This window comes from Gracilinanus agilis, chromosome 2 (genome assembly GCF_016433145.1).
Source record: "Gracilinanus agilis isolate LMUSP501 chromosome 2, AgileGrace, whole genome shotgun sequence".
Lineage (NCBI taxonomy): Eukaryota > Metazoa > Chordata > Mammalia > Didelphimorphia > Didelphidae > Gracilinanus > Gracilinanus agilis.
Window position 1 is genome coordinate 651,399,192 of NC_058131.1, and position 16,776 is coordinate 651,415,967.

Sequence of the window (16,776 nt, forward strand, 5' to 3'; positions counted from 1 at the left end):
TTCCCCCCTCCTGAAGCTGATGAGCAATTCCACTGGATTATACATATGTTGTTATTCAAAACCTATTTCCATATTTTTAATATTTGTAAAGGAATATTCATTTAAAGCCCAAACCCCTAATTATATACCCAACAAACCATGTGATCAATCATATCTTTTTCTTCTGCGTTCTAAAGTTATATTAAGTGGAATTTCCCTTTTTATGTCTTACTACTGAACTTTGTTGGTTATATATAAAAATGCTAATGATTTATGTGGGTTTATTTTGTATCCTGCAACTTTGCTAACACTATTAATAATTTCATATAGTTTCTTAGTTGATTCTCTACATATATCATCATATCAAATGCAGAGTGTGAGAGTTTAGTTTTCTTCACTGTCTACTTTCATTCCTTCAATTTCTTTTTCTTATTGCTAAAGCTAGCATATCTAGTACAATGTTGAATAACAGCAGTGAAAACAGGCATCCTTGCTTCATCCACTGATCTTATAGGGAAGGCTTCTAGCTTTTCCCCATTAGATGATACTTGCTAATGGTTTTAGCTAAATAGTACTTATTTTGAGGAAAGCTCCATTTATTTCTCTGCTTGCTAGTATTTTTAATAGGAATGGTGCTGTGTTTTGTCAAAAGTTTTTCTGCATCTTTTGAAATACTCATGTGATTTCTGTTGTGCTTTTTTAATTGATATGTCAATTATGCAGATTGATTTCCTAACATTGAGCTAGCCCTGCATTCCTGGTATAAATCCTACCTCATCATAGTGAATAACCTTTTTTTTGTGATATATTGCTATAGTCTCCTTGCCAATATTTTAAGTAAAAATTTTACACCTATATTCATTAAGGAAATTTGTCTAGAAATTTTCTTTCTCAGTTTTTGCTCTTCCTGGGATGGGTATTATTTGTGTCATAAAAGGAATTTGGCAGGACTCCTTCTTTTCTTATTTTTCCAAATTGTTTATATGGCATTTGAATTAATTGTTCCTTAAACATTTGATGGAATTCACTTGTGAATCCATTTGGCCCTGGTGATTGTTCTTAGGGAGTTCATTGATGACTTCCTCAATTTCCTTTTCTGAGATGGGTTTAAGTATTCTATTTCCTCTTCTATTAATCTGGGCAATTCATAGTCTTGCAAATATTCATCTCTTTTGCTTAGATTGTCAAATCTATTGGCATGTAATTGGGAAAGAGGCCTTTTTAACCATAAAAGCAACTACTTCCTTGGTGAGTTCCTCCTCTGCTAGAATCCAAGGGCAACACTATCCCATCGTCCCCAACAGGACACACATCTGACTTTTTTTTTTGGTATTGGCATTTGAAGGATACCCTGAATACTATCATTTGTCAAGGTCCTAGTGCTGGGCTTTAGCTCATATTCCAAATGCTGCACAGGGGAAAGGCAAGCTAGAACTTTAAAGGAGAGAGACTCAATGACCCTTTTCATAAAGACTGTGTAGGAAGAAAACAGTTTCTTTTCACAGGCTCACTGGAAAGGAGGGGCAAGAAGTAAATCATCAACATATGGAATATTAAGGAAGACCTCTAGGCCTAGTCCAAGTATATTGCTATTCCTTCCAAATTAAAGCAAAGCAGCACTCCTAGTCTAGATCTACCATAACACTAAAAAAGGCAGCACACAAATCAGTAACAGAATATATTTTATATTATGAAAATATTGGCGATGGTAGAAACAACATGGTTCAGGACCACTGGGGCTCTCAGGATGACAAAATTATTGACAGCCCTCAGATCTCGGACAAAGTGGTATACAGGCAGACAGTTATCATTCATCTTGTTTTCCTCATTGACAGCAGAGGGGCATTGCAAGTGCTTGGTATGGCTCTATCACCCCCAGATGGACTAAAGCATCAGTGAATTTTTTAATACCTTCAGTAGCCTCTAAGTCACTATTATATTGTTGCCCACAAGAGGGCAGTCCATCCTTAGTACACATCTGCACAGGTTCAGCTGACTAAGTGGTGGATTAATTTCCTAACATTGGAGGTAAATCAGACCGTAGGGGCCCCATAAACTTCTTGGGTTCCTTTAAAATTGCTCCATGATCCCAATCAGTTCTTTTGTACTCTAACCTAACCCTCCTGGATCATAGTAAATAATAGCTTCAAGTTTACATATCAGGTTTCTTCCACACAGTGAGATAGGAGTCAGGCATTAACAGAAAGAATGAAAACATTTCAAAGGTCTAATAGCAACTTTAAACATGGTGGTTAAGGCACGAATCTCATTTTTTCCCTGAGATGCCCATTACCCTTTCAGTCTTTAACACTGGGAAGTCTTCAGAGGGCATTTAGGCCCTTAGAAAGTTACCCGTGTCCTCAATCATACCCGTGCCCCCTTCAGCGTGCCAGAGAAACACCCTTGGTTTCCAACCACTTTCTTCCTCATCCCAGACAGTACAGACTATTCGATGGCCTTGGCAGTGGCAGGTGCCAAGGAGACAGTGACAATGCTGGTTCCCATGACAGACTGTCCTTTATGGGGTCTTCTGGATAAAAACGGAGGTTGTTTCCCTCTGCCAGAGGTGATTCGTCCTGCTCAAGTTTCCTAAAGTCTCTCTCAAAGTACCCCCCTTTATAGTGAAAACATTCCAGCCTCCTTCTTGTTTTCCAAGTCTCTTTTAAGGTCCTGAATTCCTTCTCTGCCTTCCCACATTGCTTCCTTCATGGCAGCTGCCAAAATCTTTACTTCCTTTCCTTTCCTTTCCTTCCCCTTCTTAAGCTCCTTCTTCTCTGATTATTTCCTACAAAAGAAGTTCTTAAGGGTGACATGATCTTTGATTCTGAGAAATCCAGATTCTATGGTGGTAGACCAGCACCTCTAATGGACATGGTAACGAGGAGCAGACTCCATCCAGTCTTAGGCTGAAAGGAGGCTTCCTCTGTCCTGGTCTCATAACAATGCCTTGACCATTCTGTCCCTTGTGGTCTGACATCAGGTCAGGTCCAGTTAGCACGGCCTTTTCTTTCTTGTGGGACCACTCACATATCTTCATGCACAATGAACTGTGACCCAGGACTTGTTTCTCCTTACCCTTCTCAAGACCAAGGAGTTTAATTGCCTGACTCTATGACGAACTGACCTCTGAGAGAGTCCACTCCCACCCACAATCAGACAGAAGTCTGTGGAGGCAGAGAAGCTCACCAAATGAGAATCATGTAAACAAAAGCTCCCATCAGGAGAAGCCAAATTGTGGAGAGAAAATCCTGAGGCAAACTCAGGAAATAAAACAAAGGTTTATTCTATTCTATTATTATAATAATATAATATATTATAAAATCTATTAGCACACCTAGGCAGCAAGTAGCTAAAGTCCCACTTAAAAATGCTAATTAGTATACATGTCATCAGGGGATAGGTTTTGTGTCAGCTCAGCTTTTTCCATGTCTAAGTATGCTTGTACAAGAGTAATTTCCAGACGACTCTCTCTTGCAGGCTGGCTGTGAATGTGCCCCTCATCTTGACGTTGTACACTCACAGTGTTTCTTCTTTGATACGAAAGCTCTATATTTTGGCTGTAAAATTTCTGGAACTTTTTCATTTAGTGTTTGTTCCTTCCAAATATTGGTAGTCATTCTTTCTTTACTTTGCCCTCTATTTCTAATATATCCAGGCAATTCTAAGTTATGATTTCAAATATAAAGTTGTTTGGTTTTTTTATAAACTGTAGTTTTGAAGGAAGTCCGGATTCTTAAATTATCTCTCCTTGATCTGTTTTCAAGGGTAATTGTTTTTTATAACAGATATCTTAAATTTTCTTCTTTGTTTTCAACCTTTTTATTTTGTTCTAACATTTCTTGCTTTCTCATGGAATTATTGATTTATTTGGTCTATTCTGGTTATCAGGAAATTCTATTCTTAGGTAAAGTATTCTCTAAGGTACTTATTCTCCATCTACTTTTTTATTCTAAAATATTTTAGTTCATTTTTCACATTGGGTTTTTTAATCTCTTGCTTCATTTCTTCTAGATATTAAAGTACAGTCTTTGTGCAAAACCCTTGAGTTCTTGCTTTTAGTTACTATGGACTTAACTTCTTCTAGTATTGATTTTTGAGCATCTCTAGATCTGCAACAATTTTTTGTACTGATCAGTATCTTCTTTGCTTTATTCATCTCTCTAACTTTAATTCCTAAAGTGGGTCCTATTGCTAAGGTCAGACTTTGCCCCTTGCTTGGCATTTGAGTGGGTGGTTGAATATTCTTGGTCTCACCCTGGGTCACCTAAGTTGCTGCTCTGGCCTCTTCTTTTAGTTAGGACAGGGATGCTACTCACTGGGGCTTCCAGACTCCCTCTTAGAGGATTCTGGCCACCATGGAGTATTCTAGGCAGAGACCTCCACTCTTGCTAGTTCTGGACATAGATTCCTGAAGACACACTTGTCTCCATCTTATATCTGGTCACTCTGGGAGATCAAGGGCTTGTGTGCCTGCTCTGATGCTGGCTTTGCTGGCAGTCCTCTTTCTAATTACCCATGGGCTTCTGGACAACTCTGGGAAATTCTAGAGTAGAAATATTTACTTACTGTAGTTGCTTATTGAATTTCTTGATCATTATTCACTCTGGTGTGAATTCTGGTGTTTTGCTATTCCAGGTATGTATGTGGGAGCTGAACAGTCTCTCCCAATTCCAACATCCATTCATCTTGCCTGGGAGTCCAGCAAGTTATCTCTAAAAGAACACACCTCACAGCCTCATTTTGATGCTTAAATAAAGCATACATATTTAATTATAATTATTTAATAGATATTATATGTGCTGAAATATTGGAGTAGAACTGAGAAAATTCAGGTTCTAGTCTTGTCTCTGTTCCCTATTAGCTTTTTAGCCATAAGCAAGGAACTTAAATTGTGAGCCTTAGTTTAGGATAAGATTGCATTTGCCTCTCTGACAAATTAGATTTTGTATTTGAAAAGTATTTTGAAAACTTTAAAACTTTATACAGATATGTAGTGCTTTTATTTGATTCCCATAACCATTAAACTGAAGAGTCTAATACTGTTCTGATTCTAGATTGTTTTCCTTGTACTGACTTTTAATTTTCTTGTTTTAAGATCATCTTTGGGAGTTTAAGTATCTTCTTACTCAGCATAATTCCATATTAGGAAACCTAGAATTACATACAACCCCATGGTCCTCCTGTGAGTGCCTCTTTGAGGATGATATGAGAGCAATTGAATTTAAAGCAAAATTCCAAAAAAGGAAAAGTCACTTTGTGAAGATTTCACATTTATCTGCCCTTCTGGAAGAGAAGCACATGGGTAAGAATCCGTGCATTCACTGTTTGTGAACTGTTAATGAAGGGAGTGAACTCTTTGGGAATAGGCAGAGACTAACTGACTTGAATAGAACCCTGCAAATGAGCTGCTTTTCAATTGCAGTCTTGACTGGGCCCCAACAGGCTTAAATACTATAGTTGATAGACTAGGCCCTTGGAATTAAGTTTTATTTAGTGAGACTTTACATTTTGTTTTTAATTTTTAATTTGTTATTGTCATGGAAAATACACTTCAACATTGGTCATTATTGTAAGAGCAAATTCATATATAACCAGAACTCTAACATAAGACCATAAATCCCCTGATGTGAAAGATGACTCTAACAGTTCTTTCTCTGAAGGTGGATAGCATTTGCCATCATAAGTCTTTCAGAATTATCCCAGATCATTGCATTGCATATGTGGTTAAAAATAAATCAGATTATAGTTTGGCTTTAACGCCAAAACAAATAATTTTATTGTTATTACATCTGTAATATAGTTATTTTATTTACAGCGATTAAAGTTATATTTATATTCATTATTATATATTTAATTTCATATGTTTTATTAATATATAGTTATTGTTTTGCATTTTAGTATAAATAACTAGTTATAACATTTGAGTAACTCATTTTCTTAGCTGATTTTTCTCATATCTTAGATTTTTTGAGATTATTTATATTTTTCAAGAAAAGAAAAGATTATTATAATCTTATGAAAAAAGTGAATGAATATAAAGTTATCTAACAATAATAAATGAAATAATGTGGGTCTCAGTGAACTTCTTGCTCTTATATTACAGTGCCCCCTTTTGGTAATCTAAAGGATTTCCAATTTACATCATTTGACATATCATTGCCTGGAAATTTTCAGGGGCAACATTTTTTAAGTGTTGAGCTAGATGGACGAGTTCAACATTTTAAAATTACAACTGTTTCTAGCTTTGTGCCATGGACTCTGGAATTATATAAAGAGTTGAATTCAAAGGGCTAGTAATTAGGAAAACACCATGATCTTTTAAGACAATTTAGGGGGGCCCAACAATTCTAACTCTATTTTTTCTGTCTTCCATAGGAATGGTTCAAGTAACAGCCCAGATTTTAGTGTTAGTATTTCCTGTTGCTGCCCATGAGAGCCGGCAGCTTGTCTTAGATGCCAACACTTCTCTGGAGGGTATTCTGTCATGTCTACCCACCATTACATATTCAGGCTGTGGAAAATGTGGACTGGAATTAGAAATAGATGAGAACAAGATCTACAAGCAGTGTGTCAGCTGCTTGCCATTCACTATGGTGAAGCTGCACTACAGGTAAATAAAGCCAAAACCCAGGTTATCTAAAAGAGGACTATATTTAGAATGATGGGGCCAGAAATAACCTTAAGGAGTCACTGTTACCAGTTTTTGAAATCCAGAAATTGTAACTAATCTTCCAAGGAAGGAACAGTCAATTTCTTTCAAAAAAAGAAAATATTAGAATTTGTAAAAATAATTAAAATGGTTATGTCTAGAAAGAAGAATAGGTTGATAATTAAAATGAGAAATTTTCCTATCCTCCACCACAGAGTTACTGTGGATATTATAAAACATCTTAAGAATCTAAATTTTTTTGCTTTTAAAATAATAATATGTATGTTAAAGGATATTGGTTAGCAGTTTAATGGCTACAGAACTTTTGTGGGTTTGACATACTTATGCCTTTGTGAAATAGCACCTTGCTTTTTTTTACTCCCTTATCAATTTTATAACACCACCTATAAACTGTCAGTAAATGTCGAGGAGGTTGCTGTTTTGTTCCACAGCAGACCCTGTTCTAGAAGTAGATTACCTGCAAATTGTTTACCACTAAATTATACTCCAAAATCTTTCTTTGAGGCCTCATTGTATGTGGGCATGGTCGTGTCCTTTTAAAAATTATTATATATATTTTCCACTTATTAAGATTTTGTTTCCTGTCTTGTCCAATTTTCATATTAGTTTTTGTCAAATAGCAAAGCCTGGTCCCTAAGCCTAGAGTTTTTGAATTTATCAAACACTAAGTTAGGATGTTTGTTTGCTTCACTATATTATATATCTAATCTGCTCCGTTGGTCTGCTTCTCTTTTTAACCAGTACCAAATTGTTTTGATAATTACTGCTTTGTAATGTAGTTTGAGAGCTGGTTTTATTAATCTCCCTTCCTTCTTTTTCATTATCTCCCTCTCATTAATTTTTCCAGAATTATAACATAGCCTCTTGGTAGTCTTATTGAAATACCAAATAATAAATTAATTTAGGTAGTATTGCCATTGTTATTGTATTGATATGGCTTTACTCATGAGTAATATTTTTCCAGTTTTTTAAAGAACCTTTACCTTACTTCTTAGACACAATACTGTATATTAGTTCCAAGGCAGAAGAGTGATAAGAACTAGGCAATGAGAATTAAATAACTTGCCCAGGGTCACACAGCTAGGACATGATGACTTAAAGCCAGTCCGAAGCCAGGACCTCCCAGCTCTAGGCCTGACTCTGTAGCCACTGATCTACCTAGTTGCCCCCTTTTTTCTAAAATTTTCAAGACCGTTTTCAGTTATATAAATAGTGTCTTATAGATTATTATATTCATATAGCTTTTATATGCATCTTAATAGGTAGACTTCCCCAGGATTTAATACATTGGTAGTTATTTTATGTGGAATTTCTCTTTTTCCTCTCTTCGTGCCAGGTTTTATTAGTAATAAATGTTGATAATTTATGTGAATTTATTTTATGTGCAAAATTTTTGCTAAAGTTGTTATAATTAATATTTAGTTGATACTCTATAAACTACCATATCATCTACAGAAAACAATAATTTCATTTCTTCTTTGGCTGTATTTATTCCCTCAATTCCTTTTTCTTATGTTATTATTATAGCTAGCATTTCTAGCATTATATCAACTAAAAGTGGTGACATAGACATCCTATCTTTTCCCCTAATCTTACTGGAAAAGACTTTACTTAATTCTCATTGCATATATTCTAGCTCTTGGTTTTAGATAGATAACATTTACCATGTTAAGGAAAAGTACATTTATTTTTATGTTTCTTGGTTGTTAGGTTGGGGTTTTTTCCTTTCACAGAAATAGATTTTTTTTAATCTTTTCCTGCATCTGTTGATATACTCATAATATGATTTTTATTGTTCTTAACAATATGGTCAGTTATGATCATATTTTTCCTAATGTTAAATCAACTTTGCATTTCTAGTATAAATACAACCTAGTCATAGTATATGAGCTTTATGATATATTGCTATAGCAACTTTATAAATATTTTATATAATTTTTACTTCAGTGTCAGTTAGTTATGTTATTTTATATTTTTCTTTCTCTGTTTTGACTCTCCCCAGTTTGAGTTTCAAAACCATTTTTGTATTATGGAAGGAATTTGATATTTTTTGCAAACAGTTTGTATAATATTGGAATTAATTGTTCTTTGAACATTTGGAAGAATTTACTTGTACATCCTTCTGGTTCTAAGTTTTATTTTTTCTCTGAGGATTCATCTATGGCTCATTCAATTTCTTTTTCTGAGCTTGGGTTGTTTAAATTCTCCAATTCTTGTTCTTTTTATGTAAATATTCATCCATTTCATTTAAATTATGATTTTGATTGGCAGATAAGCAAAGTAATTTCCAATACTATCTTTTATTCTTCATTTGTTTTGAATTCTCTTTTTTCATTTTTAATACTGGTGATTTGGTTTCCCTTGTATTTTTAGTAAAATGAGCTAATAGCCATCCATTTTTTTTTGTTGTTTCTAAAAGTTCCTAATATTATTCACTGGGGTTTTTTGTTTGTTTGTTTTTTCTTCTTTTGCTCTTGATTTTCTAAATCTCTTCTTTGATTTTCAGAATTTTTATTTTGGTTTAATTGTTCTTTCAAAATTTTGTTGGTTTTCTGAGTTGGAGTTTTGGGGTTGGTTTTGTTGTGGTTATTGCATAGCCAATTCAGGGATCTGTTTTCTCTTTTGTTGCTGAAAGTAGTTAGAAATATAAATTTTTCTCTAAGGACTTCTTTGTCTGAATCTCCAAAATTTTAGCATGTTGTCATTGTTATCTTTAGTGAAAATAATAAACATTTATGTCCCATGCACTATGTAAAGTGCTATACAATTATTATCTCATTTGATCCTCACTGTACTAGGAGGTAGGTGCTATTATCTTTTCCATCTTATAGTAAAGGAAATTGAGACAAATGGAGGTTAAGTGACTTGCCTAATGTCACACAAGTAAGTGTCCAAGGTCGGATTTGAAATCTGGCCTTCTTAACTACCCTAAGGGCCAGTTCCCAAGGGATAGAGGCAAACTTGGGGCCTCCAGATTTCAAAGTGACACTAATTTAGGCGGTTTTCTTTCATTAGTTCTTGAAATAGGATATCTAAGCTTTCCATTAGCCCAGTGATTTTCAGATATTCTCTCTTTGATCTTTCTTCTAGGTCAGTTGTATTTGTTATGAGGTACTCTGCTTTTTTTCCCCAATTTTTTCAATTTTTGACTTTGTTTTAACATTTCTTATTGTCTCACAGAAGCATTAACTTGCGTTTAACATTCTGATTTTCGGAGTGTTACTTGGGTTCAGTTTTGTAATCCTTGTGTTATGCTTTTAATTCTCTATCACTTTCATATCCTTTTTAATTATTGCATTTCCTCCAGGAATTCCTGCTGATCTCATGGGCAGGCTATGTTTTCCTTTGCAGCTTTGCCTAGAAGTGTTTTGTAGTCCTTCTCTTATGAGTTTGGACCTCGGTCATCCCTGACATCATCAGTGGAACCCTGTGCTAGGGTACAGCTCTTCTCATTCCTAGTGGTAGTGTCATGGCATTGTATGGCCCTGGCCTCTCTTATCTGTTGTCATGCTACTGAGGTTAGAAATATGCTGCTGTGGTCTTGTTCTTCTCCCAGGGTCTGGCTCTGTGATGCCTTCCCTTGGATTAGAGAGACCGGTGACCTGTGTCTGAGAATCCCCTCCCCTAAGCAGAACAAGAATCCCTGGGTCACAGAGGAGCTGAGTCTTAGATCCCCATCTCTGCCCCTGGCCAGGGGCGCAGATCTCACTTCTGGAGATTGTATCCAAGGCCATCACTCCTAGGTGAGAAGAACAGAGCTGTTACCCCTGCACCCAGGGGCAAGATCCCAATCCCTGTGTTCTGCCCAGCCCATCTCTATTCTTCAATCACTACTCAGGTCACTTGTATGAGGATTGAATCTGTAATCTTGAGTTGGAAAGATAACCAACCCACTGTGGTTTCTTGGATTTCTGATCACTACTTAGGCACTAATAAGAAATTTTTGTTCATATACAGTTCATATACAGTGGTACCTTGCCACACAAGTTTAATTCATTCCATGGACAAGCTAGTAACTCAATTTACTCATGTGTCAAATCTAATTTCCCCATTTAAATTAATGGAAATGCAATTAATCTGTTCCAGCCCCCCAAAACACATGAATTTTTTGTTTTATATGCTTTTATTTATGTTTTTTAAACCTTTACCTTCTGTCTTAGAATCAATACTGTATGTTGGTTCTAAAGCAGAAGAGTGGTAAGGGCTAGGCAATGGGGGTTAAGTGACTTGCCCAGGGTCACACAGCTGGGAAGTGTCTGAGGCCAGATTTGAACCAAGGACCTCCCATCTCTGGGCCTGGCTCTCATTCCACTGAGCCACCCAGCTGCTCCCTTTTATATGCTTTTAAATGAAAATGTACTTTATAAATAACAAATAAATATTTATATTTATAGATAATAAGAAAGAATGTAAAGAAATAAACTTGCTTATGAAATGTTATTTACCTTCAAGGTCAAGCAAATATGCTGGTGGAGAAAGTTTTCATTTCATGTGCATTTAACATAACTTGCTCTCTACACATGTACATTTAAATGCAAAATTGACCTTATACATTACTTATGATATGTAACTTTATTGCTAAACTTAATTGCTATTTTTTCACTTTTATTGTCATTTTTTTTTTCATTGAATTTTGGCTGTTTTGCCACATTTTCCTCGATTTCACTTAGAGGCCATTTCATTTTTTTTTTAAATTTTTTTTTAACCCTTACCTTCTGTCTTAGAATCAATACTATGTATTGGCTCCAAGGCAGAAGAGTGGTAAGAGTAGACAATGAGGGTCAAGTGACTTGCCCAGGGTCACACAGCTGGGAAGTGTCTGAGGCCAGATTTAAACCTAGGACCTCCAATCTCTATGCCTGCTTAGAGGCCATTTCAACAAAAACCTTTCCAAGGAAGTTTGTTTCATCCTCCCTTTCAGAACATTTCGATAGTGTGTGAAACAAGTGTTATCACACAGCTCTAACACATGACCTGTTGCAACTTTTTCTGGGTGTGTCTTTTCAATAAACTGTTTAATTTTTTCCCAAATACTCAACATTTCCTTAATCTCACTTATACTGATCACCTCATCCACCTTGGGCTCCTCCATGGGTGGAAGCTCATAATTCAAATATACACTTGTGACTTAAGCAAAAAATCCCCATTGTGACTGCTCCTATCTCAAATTGCTCTTGACTTAAGATGCTCATGTATCAAGGCACCACTGTAGTTGTTAGGAGAGCTGAACTGTACCAATTCCTTCTATACCACCTACCCTTAGACCTGTGCATACCTCTGCCTCTTCTGTAGTCATGGTGGTAGAGTAGTAGATAAGAGAACAGATGATGCTAAGAACCTCATCATTTTTAGACTGTCTATAAATGGTAACTTAGCTGTTCATACTCCAGATGTAAGATCCTTGGCCAGTGTCCAAGTAGGCTTATGTCTGAAGGAACTAAATCACATCAGTCTTGACATTCTCTCTGTGAATAAAGCCAGAGTTCAAAGAGAGGGACAGCTCACAGGCTCTCCTTGCACAAAGATACTGGCAGAGTTGGCTTTCTCAAAAGGCCAAAGGTAAAAAGAAAAATCATTTCATAAGATCCTTGCACATCTCATATTGGGGTACACATAATGTAAGCATTTGCAGTAGAAAATCAAGCTTCTATGAGAATAATTGTAATGTATGCTATAATATCTATGGCAGAGGATAAGAAGATAAATTCAGTTAAGAATTTCCCAACAATTTCACAATAGCTGCCTCCAAATTAAATGAAGATATATTCAGTGACACCAGTGCAAAGATGGACATATGGGAGAATAGTGAAAAATGTGTTGAAAAAGAGTACAGGAGTAAGAAACAAGAAAGACCAAAGGCTTGTAGAAAGTATTGATGCCTCACAGCTACATAATCAGGAATATTTTCTTCAAAGAGAATAGGTCAGACCCATAAGGTTGAGGCCCGTGTTTTCAGGAGGTTGATGTTGAAACTTACCTACCCCTTGGCAGAGAGCTCAGAGGTACAGAATGAGACACACATTTTCAGACATGGCCAAGATGTGGATTTTTCTTTATTTAATAGTACTTATTTGTTTTAAGGGGAGGGAGACGACTATTAGTGCAAGTGGAGTTAATGAACATATACACACACACACGCGCGCGCGCGCACACACACACACACAAAAGAAGAAGAGCATCTAAGTACACAGAAGTACTCAGACCTTTTCCTCTAGTTTCTCTTTCATTACTGTCTGTGATGAGATGGTTCTTCTCCTTACCGAGGCAAACCTTTCTCTGTGTACCCTTGATCTCATCCCTTTCCATCTTCTCCAAGATAGTACCCCTTTTATCATTCCTTCTAATCTTTAATCTCAAGCTATGTATTGACACCTTCTCTGCTGCCAACAAATATGCCCATTTTTCCTTCATCCTTAAAAAAAATCTCTTTGTCCAACCATCCCCCTAGATATTTTCCGGTATTTCTCCTCCTCTTCTTGGCTAAACTCTTTGAGAAAGCCCATCTATACCAGGAACCTCCTCTTCACCTCTCCTTCACTCCTAAACCTTTATCTGACCTTATCACTCAACTGAAACCCCCCTCTCCATGTTACCACTGATCTCTAAATGACCAAACTTAATGATCTTTTCTCAGTCCTTTTTTACCCTGACTTCTCTTCAGCCTTTGACACGGTTGATCATCTCTTCCTGGATATTCTCTTTCTAGGTTTTCATGATTCTTATCTCTCCTGGTGCTCCTCCTACCTCAGATAAACCATTCCTCAAATATAAAGTTCTCTGTCACATAAAGCCCTTTACTACCTGTCCTTTCCTACTTTTCCAGTCTTCTTTCACTTTATTTCTACAGACTCTCTGCAATCATTCCATCTCCCATTTCTGTTATTTCAGAGTGGCTCTCCCGATGCCCAGAATGCTCTTCTCCTGCACTTCTGTCTCTTAGATTCCCTGGCTTATTCCAAAATTCAGCTCATGTTGCACATTCTGCATGAGGCCTTTCCTGGTCCCCTCGATAGTAGTGCCTTCCCTCTGAGATTACCTTCCATCTACAACAGGATATATGTTTACATAAAGTTATTTACATGTTGTTTCTCCTATTAATGTTTGTTGAATGACTCCTGATGGGTAAATATAATCTTATATTAAAATGGTCTGCTATAAAGTTAATAAACCTCCATTTTGCTTCTTTCTCATGGGTAGTATTATCCACAGTATTTACAGGGCAATAGGATATTAATTAACAAAAACATTTCTCTGCAGATAAATTAACTCATTCGACTGTATTCCCTGCTAGTGCTTCTGTTAAATAACTAAAGCCAATACTATAATTTTTTAAGTTAATTAGAACTTGATCTTGGAAATGGGAAACTATGCTTTTCTCTTACTGTTTATCAGAATAACACGGCTATAGTTTTTCCAGAGGCACAGAGTTTTCTTCTGTTTGTTGGCTCATCCGTAAAACTAAGGGTAAAAGTGTACCACATGGGCACTCTCAATTGTTTTTAGCACATTAAAATCGTCTGGACCAGAAAGTGATGCTTCATAACATTGATCACACTGAAACTTTGCTTCTTTTTTGACTTTTACCTTTCCTGGCCTGTCTTCTTTTTTAGGCCAGCTCTGATGACTGTATCTGATGGCAGGAATGAGGTTCAAGTTCATGTGGGATCTGAGATGATACAGAAGATTCTTCTCAATATTCCACCTGATTGGTTAAGCAGAGTTGTAGGTATTGTATCAAAAATCAAAATGTAAATATTGCTTAGTATGTCTAGGTCTCATTAGAGAGTGGCTTCTAGATAAGAGAGATGTTTAATCTTTGCTCACATGTTTTGTACACACAAGATTTTTTAAATTGGCAAAAGCTCTACTAAGTATATGTTAAATGGTCTCCTGTGGTCTGAAAAAATTAGTACACCTCTGGGGGCAGCTGGGTAGCTCAGTGGAGTGAGAGTCAGGCCTAGAGATGGGAGGTCCTAGGTTCAAACCCGGCCTCAGCCACTTCCCAGCTGTGTGACCCTGGGCAAGTCACTTGACCCCCATTGCCCACCCTTACCACTCTTCCATCTATGAGACAATACACCGAAGTACAAGGGTTAAAAAAAAAAAAATTAGTACACCTCCACAGTCCCAGATCATTCCGATTAACTTCCTCTCTGGTAAGATGGGTGCTCAGCAGAGGTGAATGATCAGTGACGGCTGACACTATGGAAGAGGGAGGCCTGAACCCCAGAAGCTGTAAGTGAATGAGATTGAATCTTCATCTTTAACCTAGAGAGAACCATTCTGGTCTTCAGGCAAAGTCAGTTGTGCTCACATTCTCCACTGCCGAAAGAGTGCCGGGCAGCAGCTGAAGCATGCAGGCAGTGGCCAAAGAGAGGCACCCTCGTGGGAGTCAGGAGCCACGGCAGTCCCATGGAAGCCAAAGCATGTCAGTTAGAACAAATACATGGGAATCGTGAGGAAACTGAACAGTAAAGAAAGAGCTTTAAAAATGAATCCAAGAGGGGCAGCTAGGTCGCAGTGGAAAGGACACCAGGCCTAGAGAAGGGAGGTCCTGTGTTCAAATGTGGCCTCAGATACTGCTAGCTGCATGACCCTGGGCTAGTCACTTAACCTCCATTGCCTAGCCCTTACAGTTATTCTGCCTTGGAACTGATACTAGTATCAATTCTAAGACAGAGGTAAGGGTTTTCTGAAATATATTAATTAAAGAAGTTTCAAGTCAATTCCTACTAAAGACCAGAGTGCCCCCTGTAACATGGTGTTCATTGTGGGCATAGGGAATCATCCCACACACTACCTTGGCTGCATCAGAAGGTTGGTTCATTCCTCAGAATGGTTTATTTTTCCTTCTTTTTTTTATTTTTGGCATAAGATACGGCTTTTGCACACATCAAGAGATATTTTGGAATTCAGATGATAATACAACAAAATGTATTAATAGCTTGATCTCTAAAAGAAAGAGAGGTTTGTGTAGCAGTTAAGAAGCATAAGATCATTTAGAGTGCTAAAATGTTCCCAAAATATAATCCAGCCAGTCCCCTACTCTGGACTGGGCCCAGCTTATTGTCCCTCCAGTGTGTCCCCAAAGATTAATGGCACATCTGTTCATAATCTCAGTACTTCAGAACACTTTCAAGGAATTCATCTATTCATCTAGTCACTTAACATACAATGAGTTATTAGTTAAATGCAGAATTCATTATAACCACAGTGGTACTTTTTAGATGTTAACACTCACAACACTTTCAGTTCCAAATTTAGAGTAACAGTAGCCACATCTTCTACATGTCGCTTAACTTGTAGTTAACAATGGAATAAGGAATCCTCCATATACCATAAAAGCGATACCATTTCTTCAACAGGAATGGAGTATCTAAATTCTAGGGTGCCCTCTCTTTGTTATAGCTGAAAAGAAGGTAAGGAAATGAGAGTCTTGCTTTGAGCAGGAGAAAGGAACAGAAAGAGGAGAAGTAGAAATGCTATTGGGAACCTAATTATTATGCTTTCTTTCTTTCCCTCTTTTTTTGGGGGGGCGCAGTTCCATCCTCCGGTATCACATATGGAATGGTTGCAGCAGACCTGTGCCACTCGTTGCTAGCGAGTAGAGAAAAAGCGTACACGCTGAAAATCCAGAGCCTTTTTATTCTAGATGAAAACAGTTACCCTTTACAGCAGGACTTCTATCTGCTAGATTTTCAAACTGACTTTGAAGCATGACTCTATAATCACGTAAGTGATCAGAAGAACACACCACTGGTAACTAAAGTAGAAACACAGTGAAATAATTTGCCTTTTGAAATAAAGTAACAAGACTTAATTCTCAGGTATACACCCCCTCCCTAAAAGAGTAACAAAAAGAACTGTGCCTGTTGGCAGGCTCCAGAAATATTATGCTTTTTTAAATAAAACTTTGTAATCTGAAAGAATAAATTATTTTTTCATCATATTTCTCTGTTTTCCTTTTGAAATATAATCTAGTGGTAATAATAGTGTCACATATCTCTGTGGCATTTTAAGGTTTACACCTCTTCCCACAAGAAAATGTTATGAGGTAGATGATTCTACAGGTATAATCCTGACTTGACAGATGAAGATAGTGAATTTAAAAGAGGTTAAGTGACTTG

At 36.8% G+C, this 16,776-nt stretch overlaps 1 protein-coding gene across 1 annotated transcript in view; it reads left to right on the forward strand.

The window, feature by feature from the left end:
* Positions 1-16,573, forward strand: part of SHLD2 (shieldin complex subunit 2) — a 38,191-nt gene extending 21,618 nt beyond the window's left edge. Inside the window, exons 5-8 of the mRNA XM_044662695.1 lie at positions 5,075-5,281; positions 6,355-6,589; positions 14,260-14,375; positions 16,191-16,573. Of these exons, the coding sequence (XP_044518630.1) occupies positions 5,075-5,281; positions 6,355-6,589; positions 14,260-14,375; positions 16,191-16,369 (737 nt within the window). The 3' untranslated portion in view covers positions 16,370-16,573. The remainder of the gene's footprint in view (positions 1-5,074; positions 5,282-6,354; positions 6,590-14,259; positions 14,376-16,190) is intronic.
* Positions 16,574-16,776: the final 203 nt, after the last annotated feature.